Consider the following 18,905-nt stretch of genomic DNA (forward strand, 5'->3'; position numbering starts at 1 on the left):
TTGGACTCACACCAGCCTACATAGGCCCTCCAGACCCTGTGATAAATCACCCTAGAGACCGGTTTCCTGGCTCTGATTAGGGTAGAGATTACTTTCTGAGACAGACCTCTACCCCTGAGAATCAGGGATTCAGCTTCCAGGCCGTCAAATTTAGATGCCGTAAGGCAGGGTGGAGGATCGGACCTTGCGATAGCAGGTCTGGCCGTAGAGGAAGAGTCCAAGGGTCTCCCACTACCATCCTTAAGATTAGTGAGTACCATGCCCTTCTGGGCCATGCTGGAGCTACCAGGATAACTGGTATGTGCTCCACCCTGATCCTGCGCAGCAGGCGGGGTAGTAACTGGAGCGGGGGAAACGCATAAAGAAGTTTGAACTGATGCCAAGGGCAAACCAGCGCATCGGTTCCGCAGGCCATCGGATCCCTTGAGCGGGACATGAACCTGTCTAGCTTCTTGTTGAGTCTCGATGCCATGATATCCACGTCCGGCACTCCCCATCTTTGGCAGAGTGCTTGAAAGATTTGTGGATGCAGAGACCATTCCCCCGGCCATAGAGTCTGGCGGCTTAAGAAGTCCGCCTGAAAGTTGTCCACTCCTGGAATGAATATTGCCGATATGCAGGGCACATGAGCCTCTGCCCATAGGAGAATCAAGCTCACCTCTCTCTGAGCGGCTTGACTCCTGGTTCCCCCTTGGTGATTTATGTATGCCACGGCCGTGGCATTGTCTGATTGAATTCTCACCGGGAACCCCTGCAATTTTGACGTCCAAGCCCTGAGGGCTAGTCGAGCAGTTGATGGGCAACTGCTTCTCTGGCTTTGCCCAAGTACCTTGGCGAGTGCAACCATCCAAAATTGCTCCCCAGCCCGTCAGGCTGGCGTCTGTGGTCACTATCTTCCAAGCCACTGGGCTGAAAGACTTCCCCTTCAGTAGATTCTGAGGGTCTAACCACCAACACAGACTTTGTCGGACTCTTGATGAGAGCGGCAACGGGATATCCAAGGCCTGTGGCCTTCTGCTCCATGCTGACAGGATGGCTGCCTGCAGGATGCGAGTGTGGCTCTGGGCGTATGGTACCGCCTCGAATGTGGCCACCATCTTGCCTAGTAACCTCATACATAGGCGAATAGTCGGTTCCTTCTTGCTTAGAACCAGTAGGATTAATTCCTTGATGGCTTTGACCTTCCTCAGAGGTAGAAACACTCCTTGTTGTTCTGTGTCTAATCTCATGCCGAGATATTCCAACTGCCTCGTGGGCAGGAAAGCTGACTTTTCTCGATTTAGGACCCAGCCGAACTTCTCGAGGTATTGGACCGTGAGGGCCACTGCTCGCTCCAAGCCGGGAGACGAGTGATCTATGACTAGGAGGTCGTCCAGGTATGCTAGGATCGTGACCCCTTGGATCCTTAGCTTGGCTAGGATTGGAGCTAGGACCTTCGTGAACACCCGGGGGGCCGTAGCCAACCCGAAGGGAAGCGCCACGAATTGGAAATGACGCGAAGCCACCATGAAGCGTAGATATCTTTGATGTGGCTGATAAATTGGAACATGAAGGTAGGCATCCTTTATGTCTATGGACGCCATGAAGTCGTCCTTTTGGAGTGTGGCAGCTGCTGACCGCACGGATTCCATCCGAAATGAGCGGACTTTTAGGTATGCATTTACCATCTTTAGGTCCAAAATTGGCCTGACATCTCCATTGGACTTTGGGATGATGAATAGGTTGGAGTAGAAACCCAGCCCCTGTTCCAGGACTGGTACCTCTACTATTACTTCCTGGGAAAGTAGATGATTTAATGCCGACATTAATGCGGCTCCCTTCTCCGGATCGTTTGGAATCCTCGACTCCTGGAAATGAGGAGGAGGAAACTTTAGGAAATCTAATTTGTAGCCCGTGGCCACGGAAGACCGTACCCACTCGTCGGGAATGCTGGCTTCCCAAACCTCTGAAAAGAGTCGCAGCCTTCCCCCCACCTTCGTGGGTGGGGGCGCCCCTTCATAAGGTCGGCTTGGGGGCTGGTTTTGCTGGTTTGCGAAACCACTGCTTTCTTCCTCTAGCAGCCTGTCCTTGCGACTTGCTGTTGAAGCCGAAGTTTGCTTTCGCAGGAGGCCGTCGATACTGTTTGGCATTAGAGGGCCCCTGCCCAGGGGAGTACTGTCGTTTAAACGCAGGCCCCTGAAACTTCTTTTTAGTTGGCAAGAGAGTACTTTTGCCGTTTGAAATGGTCTGAATGTATTTATCTAGGTCTTCTCCGAAGAGTCGACCTCCATGGAAGGGGAACCCTACCAGGAGCTTCTTGCATGGGGGCTCGGCCTCCCAGCTCTTTAACCATAAGAGTCTTCTCATATGGATAAGGGATAACGATAAACGTGACGCTTGCTGGATAGAATCCCTAATTGCGTCTACCGTAAAACATATGGCCCTAGGGACATCCGAAAATTCTTCTGCCTGCTGGGCAGGAATAAGTTTAAGCATCTGCTTAATTTGATCCGATAATGCTTGAGCAACCCCAATCGCAGCCACAGCTGGCTGTACTACTGCCCCTGCAGTAGTGAAGGAGTTCTTAAGTAGTGCTTCCAAGCGTTTATCAACTGGATCCTTGAACACCTGTATGTTTTCTACAGGGCATGTTAACGATTTGTTAACACATGAGATGGCTGCGTCCACTGCAGGAGTAGCCCATTTCTTGGAAAATTTATCCTCCATAGGATATAGGGCAGAGAATCTTTTAGGTGGTAAGAAGATCTTATCTGGCTTGTTCCAATCTTGGAACAAAACTCCCTCTAGTAGAGGATGGATCGGAAACACTGCATTGCTTTGAGGCGCCCTCAGTGAGCCCAAAGCTGAAACCGTCGATACCTGGAGATCTGGTACTGGCAAGTTGAATGCACTATGGACCAAGTCCGTTAAGGCTTGAATCCACCAGCTCTCCCCTTGGGAGACTGCTCCAGATTCCTCTGTATCTGGATCTTCGATCCCTGAACCCACTTGGTCCTTGTCCAAGAGGTCGTCCAATTCCCCTGAGGAAAGGACCTCCTCTTCTGAGGGTCCGCGCTCGGGCGACGGAGATCTAATCCGTTTACTGCCCCGCATAGCTGTGGCTATCATTTTTCCCATTCTTTTCTCCATCTCTTTTAAAGAGGTGAGTAATACCTCGTCCGTGACTATCTTAGGGTTGGACTGACCCGCGCCAGCTCCAGCCCCAGATCCCGATGGCCCCAAGGCTCCTTCTGGGGAAAGCAGCGGCATAACTTTGTCCGAGACCTCAGACTCTCTGGGGGAATCCCCACCTCTTGTACCCTCTGACCCGGATGCCATGGTACAATACCGAGGTACACCTGCTAGCTTATTGGTACTTGGAACTATAAATAGTTAATTGCCCAAACACCTGTTTGGGGGATAAAAAAAATGCCTCCTCTCCCCTAGATGACTTTTTTTTTTTTTTTTTCGTTTTTTGTTTCAAATCCAGGAAAGAAAAAGCATTCTGTCCCCCTGAGTAGTATTGCAAAGAAAAACTATGAAATGGAAAAGAAACAGCCTATTTCTAGGCTTGAAAACAGTTTTCTGAAGACTGCAATATCCTTTCTGGCCACTGTGTGTCCTCGGCGCCCCGTGCTGCCGCTCTGGTCTTTTCCTCCTCAGTTCCAATGTTAGAATGAGCTGTTGGAACGAAAAAGGAAGGGCCGCCCCTTCCTTAAGCCACTGACCCGCCCTTCCCCCCTCAGCTAAACGGCGCGAATTGCGCCTATAACACGTGAACGCGCGAGCGCCCGCCGATAGGGGGGGGGGGTTGGGGGGAAGGGAGCCTCTCTGCTCCATCCTGGAACCACGAGGAGGTCAGCGTTTTGCCTGCTTTGCAGGCTCTGAGGAGGAAGACTGATGGAGCATCGCCTGGAGGCTTGCAGGTAAGCACAGCTCTCTGACACACACATACACATTATATCACACAGGCCCCACTCAATGCTTTTCCAACACTACAAGGGAGGTCACTTCTTATGGGGAATAATACACATAGAGCCATCCTATCATTAAGATATGTGACTAGTTTGCCAGATGCAGCGCATAACTTTAGGCATGTCCCCTGTGACCCCCCAGAAAAAACCTGCTAAGAACCAAGTTCCGCAAGTTTTCCCCTCACTTACCTGCTCCATGCCGCAGGACTTTGCCAAGCAAGAGGCCCAATCTTCCTCCATCTCCGTGGGGATGTCTAGACCTTCAGGCCCTGGGTTCCTATGAAGGATCCACTGTCCTGGGCCCATATAGCACCCTGGCAACAGAAACATTAGGCCCCCAAAGGTTTCTAAGTTCTGGGCCCAGGGTCCAGCTCTCTAAAAAGAAAAGCATTATGGGCTATACCCCAAGGGTTTGGGGCCCGGTTACTGACCACTTTAGCGCTGAGGCCTTTGGACAGAACCGGTTAGCTCACCTAATCCCAAGGATGCGGAGGCAAGCTAAACCATGACCAACACCTAAGACACTGGCGTAAAAACTGAGGTACTCCTCCTATGGGAGGGGGTTATATAGGGAGGGGCATTTCCTGTTTTAGATTGCCAGTGTCCATCACCTGAAGGTACTCCATATAACCCATATAGTAATGAATGCCGCTCTGTGTCCCGTGATGTAACGATAAAGAAATATGAGTTTCACTTTTTGAATTGAATTACTGAAATAAATGAACTTATTGATGATAGTCTAATTTTGAGATGCACCTACAGCAAATACTTCTCCATTTAGAAAGCTCAGTACACAAGCTCATCTCACGTCAGCCATTGCCTATTTTCTTAAAAAGCAACAGCTGTATTAAAAAGTTCTATTTATGCCAGGAAAAACAGATTCCTTTCTTCTGAGCACTCATACACAGCCAAAAAAAGCCCAAAGTGAAACTCAGTCATGATACCCACAGACTTCCCAACAAAGAAGTAATACAATGCTTTCTATGATCTTGTGCTTTGAGGTATAAAAGAAGTGCTGAACAGCAGGCTTGCCTAAATCGCTAATCAACATCAAAATCTGTCTTTTTGGGAAGTAAAGAATAAAAGAGTAAAAAAAATAATTAATAAAAATGCAATAAAACAGTGGTTCTCAACCAGGGGGTCGAATGATGATTTGCCAGGGGTCACAGAATCCTGAGCTGTTCCTAAAGCACGCACCGCTCTCCCAGCCTTTTTGCGGCCACCCAGTAGGGCTATCACTGGAGCCTGTGGCCGCCCAGCTGGTCTGTTCCTGGAGCGCGCATCTTCCCACTCAGCCTCTTCGCAGCTGCCCATTCAGTTTGCGGCATGGCTGGGGGGCAAGACTAGAGGTCAGCTGACTGGTGAGGAATGTGAAGTGGGAGGGGCTGGAGGAGACCCTATCTCCTGATTGCTACGAGACACCACAAAGTCAGAGACACAGTGAAGCCAGAGACACAATGAGTAACACTACCTGTAAATATAGTTGCCATTAAAAAAACTTGGGTAGCACTAAATGCCTGTGGGCATTCTATGCATTAAGATAAAAAAAAACTTGTGTGTAGCACCCCCCTAATTACTTACCTGAGCTCCATCTCTCTCCAGCAATGTCCACGAATGTCTAAGCCATCAGGGACACTTCTCCTGATTGGCTGAGACAAAGCAGCGGCGTCATTGGTTCCCGCAGCTGTCAAAGTCAGTGAGTCAATCAGGGGAGAGAGGGGGCGGGGCCGGGGGTTCCATGTATGAATGGACATACGAAGCAGTGACTCAACTCCAGTGCCCCCATAGGAAGCTGCTGACTGTGGGGGCACTCTATAGGAAAGAAGGGCCAGGAGCAGCAAAGAGGGACCCAAGAAGAGGAGGATCCGGACTGCTGTGTGCAAAACCAAGTGCACAGAGGAGGCAAAAAGAACATGTTTTTTATTTTATTTTTTAAACAAGACGTTACAATCACTTTAAGAAGCCCACTACTCTGCACATATAAGTAAAATTTCACTTATACAACTTCATTACCAAAATAGAGTGCTTAGGTCAGTTTGTAACATCCATCCACTAAACAGTAATATGAAAGGCAAAAATACTCACACATGCAATTTTCAGGAGATGCCAGATTTCTCGTTGACGTTTGGCCTGCATCTGCATCAGGGAACTATCAGCTTCCTTAATGTTATTTATGGTCATCTCTATCTGAGGCAGCAGTTCAATAATTTTCTGCTTACAACCCAATAGTCGGCTAAGGGAAAACATTTTTTTTTAGTAAAGGAAAAAAAGAAGAAAAAAACATACAAAAAACAGCAAGTAAATCTGCATGGTAAGGCCTAGTAAATATGGGCTTTGGCTTGGATAAGAACACAGTGTGCAGAAAACTTTTGCAAGGCTTTCAGCCAGCTTCAGCTTTTGAGATGCCTTTTAAGCATAATTTAGCTACAGCTTGGAAGATTATACACAGATTTTAAAAGGGATTGCTGACTGTCACTTTAAACAAGCTTCTGGCAGGATTAATTTAAGAGGAACTGCAGTCTACTCACATAATTTGTGATAAAAACATCTTTGCCATTCTTAGGCTTCCCCTCCAACCACTTTGCATATTATTTTATATATACTGTGATTCTGTACTTGCCAAATATGCTACAGAAATCTCTCTACGAAGTCTGGCTGCAATCCATCCATAACTGTGGGCAGCTGAAGCTGCTGCCCGTTCACTTCCTGGATTTACACAGAGGCACATCTCCAGCTTTGCATCTCTCCTTGGCCCTCATAGGACTCACCCCCCCCCCTCCCTTCCTGGCAAACTCACAAGAGTTAGAGAGAGCTGTGCAGGATGTCAAGCCTAGATTTTTTACCAGACAAGAAACAGGAAGTGGGCTGTATAAAGTACTTACTGGCAGAAAAAAATGTTTTACTATCCGAAGTTAAAACAACAAGGGCAGAAGATTTAATAGACTGTAACAGAATGGCACAGGTTACACAAAATGTAAATAGAGTACCATATTCATAAAATTTGTTTCTCGCCACTGATCCCCACTGAGCAGGCCAATGACAGGTCTGTGTCCACTCGGCTGTGCCCCGCTGTTCTCTATATACCCATGGGGAATGAATCCCCCCATCTGTCTGTTTTTGGCAGGCAGGATCGGATCAGATGCTGGCGGGCAGGGCAGGACTTAGGGTGGTGGGGGCCCCTGGGCTTGAGTGTTGATCGGGGGGGGGCCACCGATCGGAGCTGACCAAAGTTGTTGTGCGGTGGGGGGGCCGCCAATAGAAGTTGTTGAGCAGGGGGGGGGGGGGGGGGGGTCGCCGATTGATCAAAGTTGTTGAGGGGGGGTGCCGCCAATCGTAGTTGTTGAGCGGGGGGGTGAAGAGGACTTCTTGCCTCTTAAATAGCAGCGGCATGGCTCTTCCTGCTTCCTCCTCCCGGGCCCCCTATTGGGCGGGGCCCATGGGCTTGAGCCCAGTCAAGCCCAATGGTAAGTCCGGCCCTGCTGGCGGGTGTCAGCAGACACATGTCCAATGACATCCGCTGCTCCCTAGTGAACAATGGCTGGTCCAATGGCTGTCAGTTTTTCAGGCGGACCTGATCAGACCGCCTGTGTGAAACCAGCCTAAGGGTTCTAATGTAGCAAATTAATTGCAGCAAAGTAATTCTATTGAGTTTACTACTACCACTTTAGGGTCTGTGTAAAAAATTTGAGCTAAATTTTATATTTTTCATTCTTTAGAGGATTTGCATCAGTTAACAAAATAATACATAACTGTATACAGTGAAACCTTGAATTGCGAGTAACGTGGTTAACGAGTATTGTCTTGCAAAACTAGCACGATTCATACCACAGCAGTACCGCATTTGGCCAGAGGTGCGGGGGCGCCAGAGCCGATCGGAAATACTCTGAAAAACTCTGCTCCTGAGCCTTTCAGAGTTCAGCCGAGCTGTGCCCGAGGCTCTCTAGCGCCCCCCCCACCTCAGGCCACATGCGGTATTGCATGCCATAGAAGTTGATGCGGAAACAAATTACAAATTATTTTCGTTTCCATTGACTTCTATGGGGAAACTCGCTTTGATATCCGAGTGCTTTGGATTACAAACATTCTCCTGGAACGGATTATGCATTGTAATCCAAGGTTCCACTGTAAACGAGTCTGACAATTGTTTTAAAACATTTGCAAGGTAGATTTTCAGTTGTAAGTAAACAGTAAGGTCTATGGGAATTTAGGATAGGCCGCAAAATAGGAACCTATGCCTCGGAAACCAACGCATAGTTTATATAAATTTACAAAAGTCAGGTAAAGGATACAAGTGTTTTTAACCCTTTTACTACCTTTTACAATTTTTTGATTCTTATGATGTTTTACTTAGGCTGCATTCACACTTCAGCATTTTGAATCACAGGCTTATTTGTCCCAATTCTGCCTGCGATTTGAAAGTGCCGATGTGTAAATGGCAAATCGCGGGACTCGCATTTGAGATGCCATTCATTTGAATGACACCTAAAATCTCAGCACGGGTCTGCTGTGATTGTCACATGATAAATTGTGCTGCAACATCAGCAACACGCATCGCGGGAAGCACGTCGCCCAAAAAAAAGTTCAGGCGCTACTTTTGGGCGACATGCTTCCCAAGGTGTGGGTTGCTGCGATTGCAGTGCACTGCGATTTTAGATGTCATTGACATGAATGGCATTTCAAATGCGAGTCCCACAATTTAAAAAGTGTGAATGTAGCCTTATAGCTTTCAGAGTTTGTAGACGCTCATTGGGATTTTTTACCAAAAATATGTAGCAGAATACATATCGGCCTAAACTGATGAAGACTTTTTTTTATTTTTTTTATTGGATATGTTTTATAGCAGAAAAATTTTCGGCCTTTTTTTGTTCATAGCGCAAAGAATTAAAAGCGCACTGGTGATCAAATACCACCAAAAGAAAGCTCTATTTGTAAGAAAAAAAAACATAAATGTTATTTGGGTACAGCATCACACAACCGCGCAATGCAGTGCCATATTGCAAAAATGGCCTGGCCAAGAAGGAGGGTAAATCTTCTGGAGATTAAGTGGTTGAGCTTACCTCAAATGTCCAAATAGCTCCTTTAAAACTTTATCCTGGCCCTGTACGGTCAACACAATGGTTCTCACCATTTCGGTGCTATCACTGTAGGCATTATCTTAAAATAAATGGATTGCCAGCATTAGATAAAATATTAACATCTTGTTATAAAATAAATAAAAGAAAAAAAATGTATCTACACAGATATCACAAACACATACCTGGAGGCCGAGGCTTTAACTGCTTGTATAGGTCTATAGCCTTCTGTTCCCTGGTAGAAAATAGATTAATTATACATCATAATCTACTCCAACACTTAACAAGAGTTAGAAACACATGAGAGCACAGGTATAGTTCAGCAATGATAACATTCCTAGAAGTCGATGTGTAACATGCAGCTAGTGGAGGGGATAACAAAGTAGTAGTAACAGAGGAGGAGCAGTTGCACTGCAAAAGAGTTCAAGACAGACTGTAGATTACAGTCAGACTACTGAAATCTATTTTCTGTGTAACCTGCAGCTGAAGGGCAAATAGAGAAAATTAGTAACTGAGAAGTAAGAGGAAATGATTTTGGCCTGTTTCATATGGGCTTTGGCTTGTATAAGAATAGCATGAACGGTGAGCTTTTAACAAGCTTCAAGCAGCTTTCTCTAAGGCCCCTTTCACACTGGGGCGGAAGGCGCGGTGGCGGTATAGCGCCGCTAAAAATAGCGGCCCTATACCGTCGGAATTGCCGCGGGATGCAGAGGCGCATTGCGGGCAGTATTACCGCGGTTTCCCATTGTTTTAAATGGGAAGGAGCGGTATACATACTGCTCCTCTCACCGCTCCAAAGATGCTGCTAGCAGGAGATTTTTTTCTCTCCTGCCAGCGCATCGCCTCAGTGTGAAAGCCCTCGGGCCACCCTCCATCTTATGGGAGACACACAGCTCCCAGAAACAGCAGGGACCAGTCAGAACACGCAGTAGGGAACCAGGCTGTGAAGCCGCAAGGCTTCACTTCCTGATTCCCTTAACAAAGATGCCGACACCTGCACTCGGGAGCCGAGGGACGGGGTGGCTTCGAGGAGGACATCGCGGACGCCCTGGACGGGTAAGTGTCCATATTTTAAAAGTCAGCAGCTGCAGTATTTGTATCTGTTGACTTTACATTTTTTTTCGGCGGAACTCCGCTTTAAGGTTGGTGAATTGAACATTTTTAGAAGATAATTATCAGGAGGTAAAATAAGTTATGTTGTTATAATAAATCATTACTCTTAGTCAGTCAAGCCTTTTAGGTTAGAGAAGCTTTGCGAGTTAGAAATGTAAACTCTACTCTCTGTGTAACCTACAGCTAGTAGAGGGAAAAATAGAGAGAAGTGGTAACTCTGAGGAAAAGTGGCTGCACTGAGTAGTGGTACCAGTGGGTTCTGTGGTAAGTAAAAAAATAAATAAATTAGTGGTGAAATCAAACTAAGCAACAAAAAGGCATACATACAACATGCAAAAACTACTCAATGTGAACTTACAGGAGCTCCATGACATCGCCTTGTCTACGTGCATAGGGGCTCCTCTGTAGTTCAACTATCTCAGTGTGGAGTCCCATGATTTGGTCATCCAGAAAGGAAATTTGTCCAGCCTGTGAGTTCAGAGCAATACAATAGAATATTTATAAACAATTTACAAAGACGAGATATAGACAAAAAGTTGAATCTGGCCATTGACATGAAATGATCTCAGGTTTATGCCAGTGGATAATTGCCAGTCAACTGTTTTCAGGGAAAAAAAAAACTTTGCTAACCAAACCAGTGTGTCTGGTGAAACATACAGGTTTAGGATCAAGTAGGCAGACAGGTGCGTCTGCGTAGTCAGATTGTGTCTTCACTACTAAGTTCCTTTGTATTGTATGTCCACTGTCACCTTTAAAAGAGAAGTTCAGTCCCCCCCAAGGATCATACTTACCTAGGTGCATGCAGCATCAGTCCAATGCTGCATCTGTCCCCCACCGGCTCTTAGACTGATAACCGAGCGATCAAACACCACTGATCGCTCAGTTCTCACAGCTTCGTGAGCAGACAATTGGTCACTGTCAGTCACCGCTGTCTGCTTGACCCCCCACCCAGGCTGGGCTTTACAGAGTTAGGAAATGTGGAATATGGCTGCAATGGATGAGTGCCATCATCCCTAATAAATGCAAAAGGGGTGGAACTATAGCAGCACTGGTAGATTAAAGTCAAAGTGGCACTAAGAATTGTAAAAATAACAAAATGTTATTACAAACTGTACATATACAAAACATCAAGTGAAAATGGTGTATGGCAACCATACATGAATATTGAAAAGATTAGATACGGACAACCAATGCGTTTCGGGTCTCCTTCAGAGGTGTCTTCAATATACAGTACTGTAAGGGGTTAGCTCGGTAGCGGGGTGTGTGACCCCTTGGATGGGTTCACCACACACTGAATTTATACAGACTGGCAGTCGAAGACGGTTGAAAACAACATTTTTGGTTTATTTTTCCATCTTGCTGGAAAACAATTGCAAGCATCCAAACAGTATAAACAAAATCAAACATAAAATAAACCCTAGCCACTCTGGGCGTCTACCTTCCACACAGGAACCTATCTATGGAGTCTGACTCAGCCTAGCGCTGGGCAGACAGAGCTGGTCGTACAGCACAAAACAATAGTCTTTTGATTTTTATCACACAGAAAAATCACTCCTCTCCTCACCTCCTCAGAAGACTTTCAGTACGCTGCTCTCCTACTCACAAAGCCTTAGGAATGATGCAGCAATTCAGTGGTAATCCTTTGGACTACTTATAGAGGCCTTAATTGCCTCATCCTGAACAGCTGGAGTCTTTCAACGCCCTTACCTTGTCTGGCTATTTTTGCAGCTGATGCCTAATAACGATTGGTGTATTGTCTAAACAAGGCAGAAACGTATGTCCCGTCTGTGACAACACCCACAGATTTACCTGACTTCCTGTCACAAGTACATACAACTTTCTAGATTTTTAAATGATGATGAATCCTATTGTGATGCTTAAACCCTCATGTGTTTTCACCTTAATGCATCCTATACATTAAGGTGAAAAAACTTCTGTGTGTCACCACCCCCCTCCCGAGCCCCCGTTTTACTTATCTGAGCCCTCGAACTTGACCCAGCGGACACTCGCTCTTCCTCATCCCAGGGGCCTCGGCTCTTGAGTGGATAGATTAATAGCAGCCATTTGCTCCAGCTGCTGTCTATCAAATCCATTGACGCGGGCCCCCGGGGGTGGCCGAGTCATACATTCGGCGGCTTTGGACGCCGAATGAATGACTCGGGAGCGTGCCCGCAAGGTAACCCCCGGGACAGCGATTCTCCTCGGGGGTTACCTGATGAGAGGAGGAGCTGCGAGAGCCGTCGGGGGACCCCAGTTTTTGTGGATCGGGGCCACTCTGTGCAAAACAAACTGCACAGTGGAGGCAAGTATGACATGTTTTTTTTTATAACTAAAAACTTCACAACCACTTTAAGAACATGCATCAGCGGGCCATGTGTTGTTGTTGTTTCCCGACACCCAGCCTGATGTAAACACTCGGAACTGGCCCGTGGAGATTCCCCCAGGATTCAGTCTGAAGAGACAGGGACTGTGTGATGATAGAAGATGGATATAACCCCAAGTGTTTGGTAATGAAGCCAGGTGGTCAGTATTTCCGGGCTGAAAAAACGAGTCCACACCCGAATGAGCTTCAGAGAGATAGACACACGTCCGGACGATCAGAGAACCCTGTGTGTTTACATCTTCAGTTTGGACCATGTTGGTGCAGTGATTTTCTGCACGATACAGTGGTCCCACTGATCCAAGTTCTCACTTGGGAGTATACCCATCTTCCAACATCACACAGTCCTCGTTTCTTCAGACTGTATCTTAGGGGAATTGCTGCAGGCCTGTTCTGAGTGAACCTATGGTCACATCAAGTTGGTTGTCGGCTCTCTCTCCTCCTTAACCACTTCCTGCCCAGCCAATAGCATATTTACGTCCGGGAAGAGGTTCTGTTATCCTGACTAGACGTCTATTGCCATCACCTGTCAGTACCTCATCATCAGTGCCGCCTGCCAATGCCCTTTAGAGCTGCCTGCCAGTGCCCATCAGAGCCGCCTGCCAGTGCCGCCTATCAGTGTCCATCAATTCTACATATATGCCCCTCATCGGTGCCTATCTGTGCCACTTTATCAGTGCCCATCTGTGCAGCCTCATCAGTGCCTGTCAGTGAAGGGAAAAATACAATTTTATGACAGAAACTTAAAAAAATATATATTTTTTCAAAAATGTTGGTCTTTTTTAGTTTGTTTAGCAAAAAATAAAAACCGCAGAGGTGATCAAATACCACCAAAAGAAAGCTCTACTTTTGGGAAGAAAATTATAAAAATTTAGTTTGGGTACAACGTTGCATGACCACACAATTGTCATTCAAAGTGTGACAGTGCTGAAAGCTGAAAATTGTCCTGGGCAAGAAGAGGAGTAAGTGCCTGGTATTGAAGTGGTTAGCATTCAGGTAGCAGCTGTCTGCACACAGGTGTGGACTCGCTTTTTGAGCTTGGAAATAATGACCACCTTCATTACCAAACAACTGACTCAGGACTATCTTCAGTATGGACTATGTTTGTGCAGTGATTTTCCACACCATACAGTGGTCCCAGTGATCCAAGTTCCCACTTGGGGTTATATGCATCTTCTATCATCACACAGTCCCTGTCTCTTCAGACCGCATCCTGGAGGAATCTCCACGGGCCTGTTCCGAGTATTCACATTGGGCTCGGTGTCCGGGAACAACACCACATGGCTCGCTGATGCAAGTTCTTAAGCGTCAAGATATGATTTATCACTCAAAAATCTGGAAAGTTGTATGTACTGTATATTGAAAGTCATCTCTGAAGAAGCAGTCCTGAAATGTGTTAGTTGTCTGTATCCAATCTCTCCATTATTCATGTATGGTTGTCATACAGCATTTCCACTTGATGTTTTGTATATGTACAGTTTGTAATAAAATGTGATATTTTTACAATTCTTAGTACCTCTGACTTTTATCTACCAGTGCCACTATAGTCTCACCCCTTGATGGATTTCTCCATTTCCATTCACAGAGCCTGGGGACGGGCTGCACATGCTCAGTTTGGTGTGTATTGCAAGAGAGTTTTTTTTTTCTTGGGAGCATGCATGTGATCAGCACAGGGCCAATAAGCACTGTCCAGACATTTCCAGACAGAGGATCGGTGAGAATGACAACTCCTACAAACGTTACTAGGAACTGATTCAGATCACAAGGCTGCTCTATACGGCTGACGAGAAAATGTATTTATCTGTTTATTATTACTAAAATAATTACATTTCCATGTTCTTTGGGAGACCAGATATAGCGAATGCAGGTTCTGGGTTTATTAACGCTTTAAAGATTTAAGTTGACACTTCTGATGTATAAAAAGGCAACACAAGCTAAATTGTCATACTCAATCCTATCTTTATAAAGAACAAATGGAGAGAAGACAAGGGAAAAGCAGAGAGTGGCAGGAAACTGAAAAACATTTTATATACAGCTTTCCCTTGACACCTAGTGGGTTTTTGCTCCAAAGTCCTTAAGCAGCACTAAACCCAAAAATCAATGACAGGCAACACAATCCAGATAATATTCCCTAATTAGGCAAGATTTTTACCATACTGAAATATTAGCTTTTGGTGGATAGGACAAATTGCCATACCTCACCTATATACAAAAAACATCTTTGGAAAAATGTTGATAGTTTATGAGGGACAGCTTAGTTGGTTCACATATTACCTTCGCACATCCTACCGCTCGATCCTCCATCTCCTTCCAAGCTCTCAGCATCTTCTCTGAAGCTGCCAAGTAGAGAAAAGGTTCATTAGACTTTTGGACTAATGGTTAAAAAAAAACAATCTGCTCTACAGTCTGTCATGTTTTTCAGATTACTGCAAAGAAGTATGAGAATCTTTTAGATCAGTCAAGCTGAAAAATATATGTCACTGAGGCACTGGTAAGGTAAGTATTACCTTGGGTTGGGAGGGCCCTTTACAAACACACTGTCGCTTTTCCCTGCATGGGCAAGTTGACGTTGTCTGTTTAGGAATGCCCAGCAACAAGTTAAAACTATAGGTTAACTGCTAATGACAGCAAGGAAACACTGCAATTGGGCAAAATAAAGTCAGAAAGTCCATGCAATTTAACCCAATGTGTGTTCTATGTAATCTACTGCAACAGAAATTCAGAAATCCAGAAATCTATTAACATGCATGGAGGGTGTATTTGCTTCCTACAATCTGAGCAGTTGGCTCTTCTCTTTCTGACAGATCATCTAAATCAGACTTCCAAGAAAGGTGGAATTCCAGCCTAACTAACTATGCTTTAAAATTACGCCCCCCCCCCCCCCCATCCCTGCTACCCATCTTGCCTACCCTGTGTAAAAAGATGCAAATTCTTACCTAGTGCAGTCCGATCACGTGATCCCCCGTGTCAGTGAGTGGAAACTGGGGGGGAGCGGAGGAAGCGCTTAACAGCTGGGAATTGCAGGAGCCAAGACTTCACCTCATGGGCTCCCATGTCCCAACCATTGATGCCATTCTCTCCTCTCCCCTGCAGCCGCCGCTCACTGACAGATTGGAGCCGGAGCTGCAAGATCACATGACCGAACTGAAGTGGACTAAAGCTAGGCGAGTATACTGATGTTATTTTACAAAGTTTAAGCATTATAGGTAGCAGTGGGGGACGGGACATTTTTTGGCATGGTAGTGTAATCCTAAATACAAACGGGCCCAAAAACATTTGGTTCAGCAGTAACCGGTCAACTTCTGGCCCGTGTTTACAGCAACAGAGTCCGATCATGGCATGTGTACAGCTGGATAGGCTGTCTGTGCTTTTAACAGAAAGAACACAAAGCTGGCACCTCTGTGGATTTGTACTAGATATATCCCCTGCATGAGAAACTTGTGCACCGCCTTTGAGAGAGACCTCCCTAAAACTGAGGGTTGGGAAGGGGCCTGGGTTGTATTTTCTGTTTGAAACTGAACACAATATATGCATAAAATAAATGAATGATCTTTAATTGTGCTAGAATGTTAAAATACTTGTCCTATGTAGAGTTTGCAATTAATATGTAAATGGAGGAAGCCATATTTGCTTATGAATTACAGGCTCTGCTTCCCAATGCCACACAATTACAATTCTTTACTGCCCCTTCAGAAAATGACAGTCTAACGTTGGCTGACACTACTGAAAGCAACCCACTCTGTGTGCCCAATATATTATTTCTTAAAGCGGAGTTCCGTCTACAGATTTATTTTACATTTTTTCCAGGCATACCCTCACATTGCATTGATAATACACAAAAACAATATGTGTATATGCTAGTAGATAGTAATCCTATTTATTTTAATCTTACATTTTTAACTGATCCTCTTCTGGCCATTGCCATGATGAGTGTGGGCATATGAAGCCAAATCACAATCTATTCCTGGATACTCAATCAGGAGGTGCATGCTGGGTAACCAGCATGCACCTCTCCATTTCACGCATGCGCGATGCTCCGGGGGCCATAATGCAGATTGTTTAGCAAGTTGCCCCAACAACCGACGGCAACGGAGGAAGGTACCGCCCTGTTATGACAACATAGATAGATGGATCCGCTTTAAATCGTGTAATTTCCATAATGTGATTTTTTTTCACACAGTCCTGCCCACTGACTCCTGGGAAATGATAACTCACATTTCCCAGGAGCACAGGCGAGGGAGGAAGTGATGCAGAGCCGGAAGTGGCTGATTAGGAGCCACCACCTAGCAACAGGGCACTTATGGTAAGTGAAAAATAAGAATTCACTCCAAATGTTTTTTATTATGAATAAAGGACTGGGAAATGTAAAAATAGTCTTCAGGGTGGAACTCCGCTTTAAGTAAATAGGTAGTGAAATACAGAGCTTCACCTAGTGGCTAAGCTATAAACAGCTCTACATGCATGGCAACATGGTCAATAAAGATGCACTCACAGATTCCATAGGCCATTTGGTCACTGTAGCGCTCCAAATCAATCTCAATGCTTTTCTTGAAAAACTGCAGCTTGGCGTCTAATTGTTGAGAGGCTGATACCATTGTATTCTTCATCTTTGTGAGGTTAGTATTGTAGCGGAGTAGACTAAGCCTAAAAAAAGAAAAAAAGAGGTGAGGACAGTTTACAATTACAGAAATGTTGAAACCAAACTGGTCAGCCATTTTAAGCTTTTAAGAGGAAAAAAAATTGCCACAGAAAAGCCAAATCTTTGTGCCCCTCTGATCTTGGTTTTACTTTATTACCAAATGTGTGCAAAAACAAAAATGTTTTTTAGTTTTGGATAAAGCAGGGAGGCTTTTTGCGGTCTGTATCTTTGGATGAGAGATTCACCCCTATATTCAATCTCGTCAATCATATTTTTTGACTATCGGGTTACCTGTATAGCCCGCTTTAGATAGAAATGGATGCTGAATACTTACATTGCTGCTCTTTGGCCCTGAAAAAGGCGGCTATAGTCTTCCTTCAGCCCAGACACATAGTGAACAGCCTCTGCCCATACCTTGCGCAGCTGTAGTAAGGGAAGCTGAACTTTGCTGTCCTGTACTATATAAAATGAAAAAAAAAATATGTTTTTATTTTTTTTATTTGTGATCAATGTTTATGGTTAAACAGGCACAAAATAGATTAAAGCAAAAATCTATAAAAAATCTATGTAAAGAATACAGTATCACACAAAAAGCTTTAATTGTAAATAAAGAAAAAATAAAATAAAATAAAAAATAACATATATGTTTTAAGTTTCAATTCTGAATTATCCCTTTGTAGCCACCCGTTTAGATACAGTGATTGCAGAGACTACAAGCTGTAAGTGGCGAATAATGAGCCCAAGTGAGAGAACACATTCCCAACTATAGGAATGTAAAGGACATGAGTATGTTCCTCCCTGCTGGCCACTGGATGGCGCAAAACTTTAGTTGCTTGATTACCGTTTCAGACGCAGGTCTGATCGTATGCAACCAAGCAACTAATATGCCAAAAACATAGCTAAACCATCTACACCGTCCAGTGGCCAGCTCGCCCCCTTAGAACAGGGTTTCTCAAGCAGGGTTGCAAGAAACCCTAGGGTTTCTTCAGAGGTTGTTAGGGATCCTTTGAGAAATTTCTTCCTCTCAGATAAGTTTGCCCACTGACGCCAATAAACCCTTTTGGATATCTGTAATCCGATTTTATCTCTAGCCATTGTAAAGCTAATGATTTCAAGTTGAAATCCAGAGCAAATACTTTTGGATAAAGTGGGAAAGGATTAAAGCCTCTTCCACTCTGCCAGGATTCCGTTGGGCTCTTTCTCTGTTGGAGAGTTCCCATCATGTTCCTTTCCAAGTCACAAAATGGTCACCAGCACAGAAGGGGAGAAGAAATCACCACAATGAAGTAAAGAAGTATAACCCTGTCTTTCCCTATGCAAAACTAAAAAGAATTTGACTGTGTCTGTAAGGCACCATTTATTGACTTACCAATATAATTTACACATTCTGAAAGGTTTCTTGGTTGAAAGGGTCCTTCATAAGCAGTCTTGCTCTTATCAAACAAATATACCATGTAACTGTCCCAGCCTCTCTGTGTAGGAAATGAGAACATAAACAAACAGGACATATTAAATATGTTTAAAAAAATCTTTTTCTTCTACATACAAGATTAACAAAATGATGTCTTCTTTAAAATTACTGAGCGAAGTAACACTACTAAGAATAATCTGCAGCTCACAAGACCCTCATTATAAAACAGGATAGGTCAACATTATCTCCTTACAAAAATATCCCAGCCTCTCTAAACACCAGACGTGACATTTCAGAGGCTAGTGAAGAAATGTACGTCCTGTGATCCAGTCGTACA

At 44.9% G+C, this 18,905-nt stretch overlaps 1 protein-coding gene across 1 annotated transcript in view; it reads right to left on the reverse strand.

Annotated features, from left to right (window-relative positions):
* Positions 1-18,905, reverse strand: part of CHUK (component of inhibitor of nuclear factor kappa B kinase complex) — a 75,003-nt gene that overhangs the window by 7,420 nt on the left and 48,678 nt on the right. The window contains exons 11-18 of the mRNA XM_040320670.1: positions 18,527-18,629; positions 17,492-17,615; positions 17,011-17,162; positions 14,793-14,854; positions 10,497-10,606; positions 9,211-9,260; positions 9,011-9,107; positions 6,039-6,186 (exon numbers count right to left, since the gene is read on the reverse strand). Of these exons, the coding sequence (XP_040176604.1) occupies positions 6,039-6,186; positions 9,011-9,107; positions 9,211-9,260; positions 10,497-10,606; positions 14,793-14,854; positions 17,011-17,162; positions 17,492-17,615; positions 18,527-18,629 (846 nt within the window). The remainder of the gene's footprint in view (positions 1-6,038; positions 6,187-9,010; positions 9,108-9,210; positions 9,261-10,496; positions 10,607-14,792; positions 14,855-17,010; positions 17,163-17,491; positions 17,616-18,526; positions 18,630-18,905) is intronic.

Source organism: Rana temporaria, chromosome 8 (assembly GCF_905171775.1).
Source record: "Rana temporaria chromosome 8, aRanTem1.1, whole genome shotgun sequence".
NCBI lineage: Eukaryota > Metazoa > Chordata > Amphibia > Anura > Ranidae > Rana > Rana temporaria.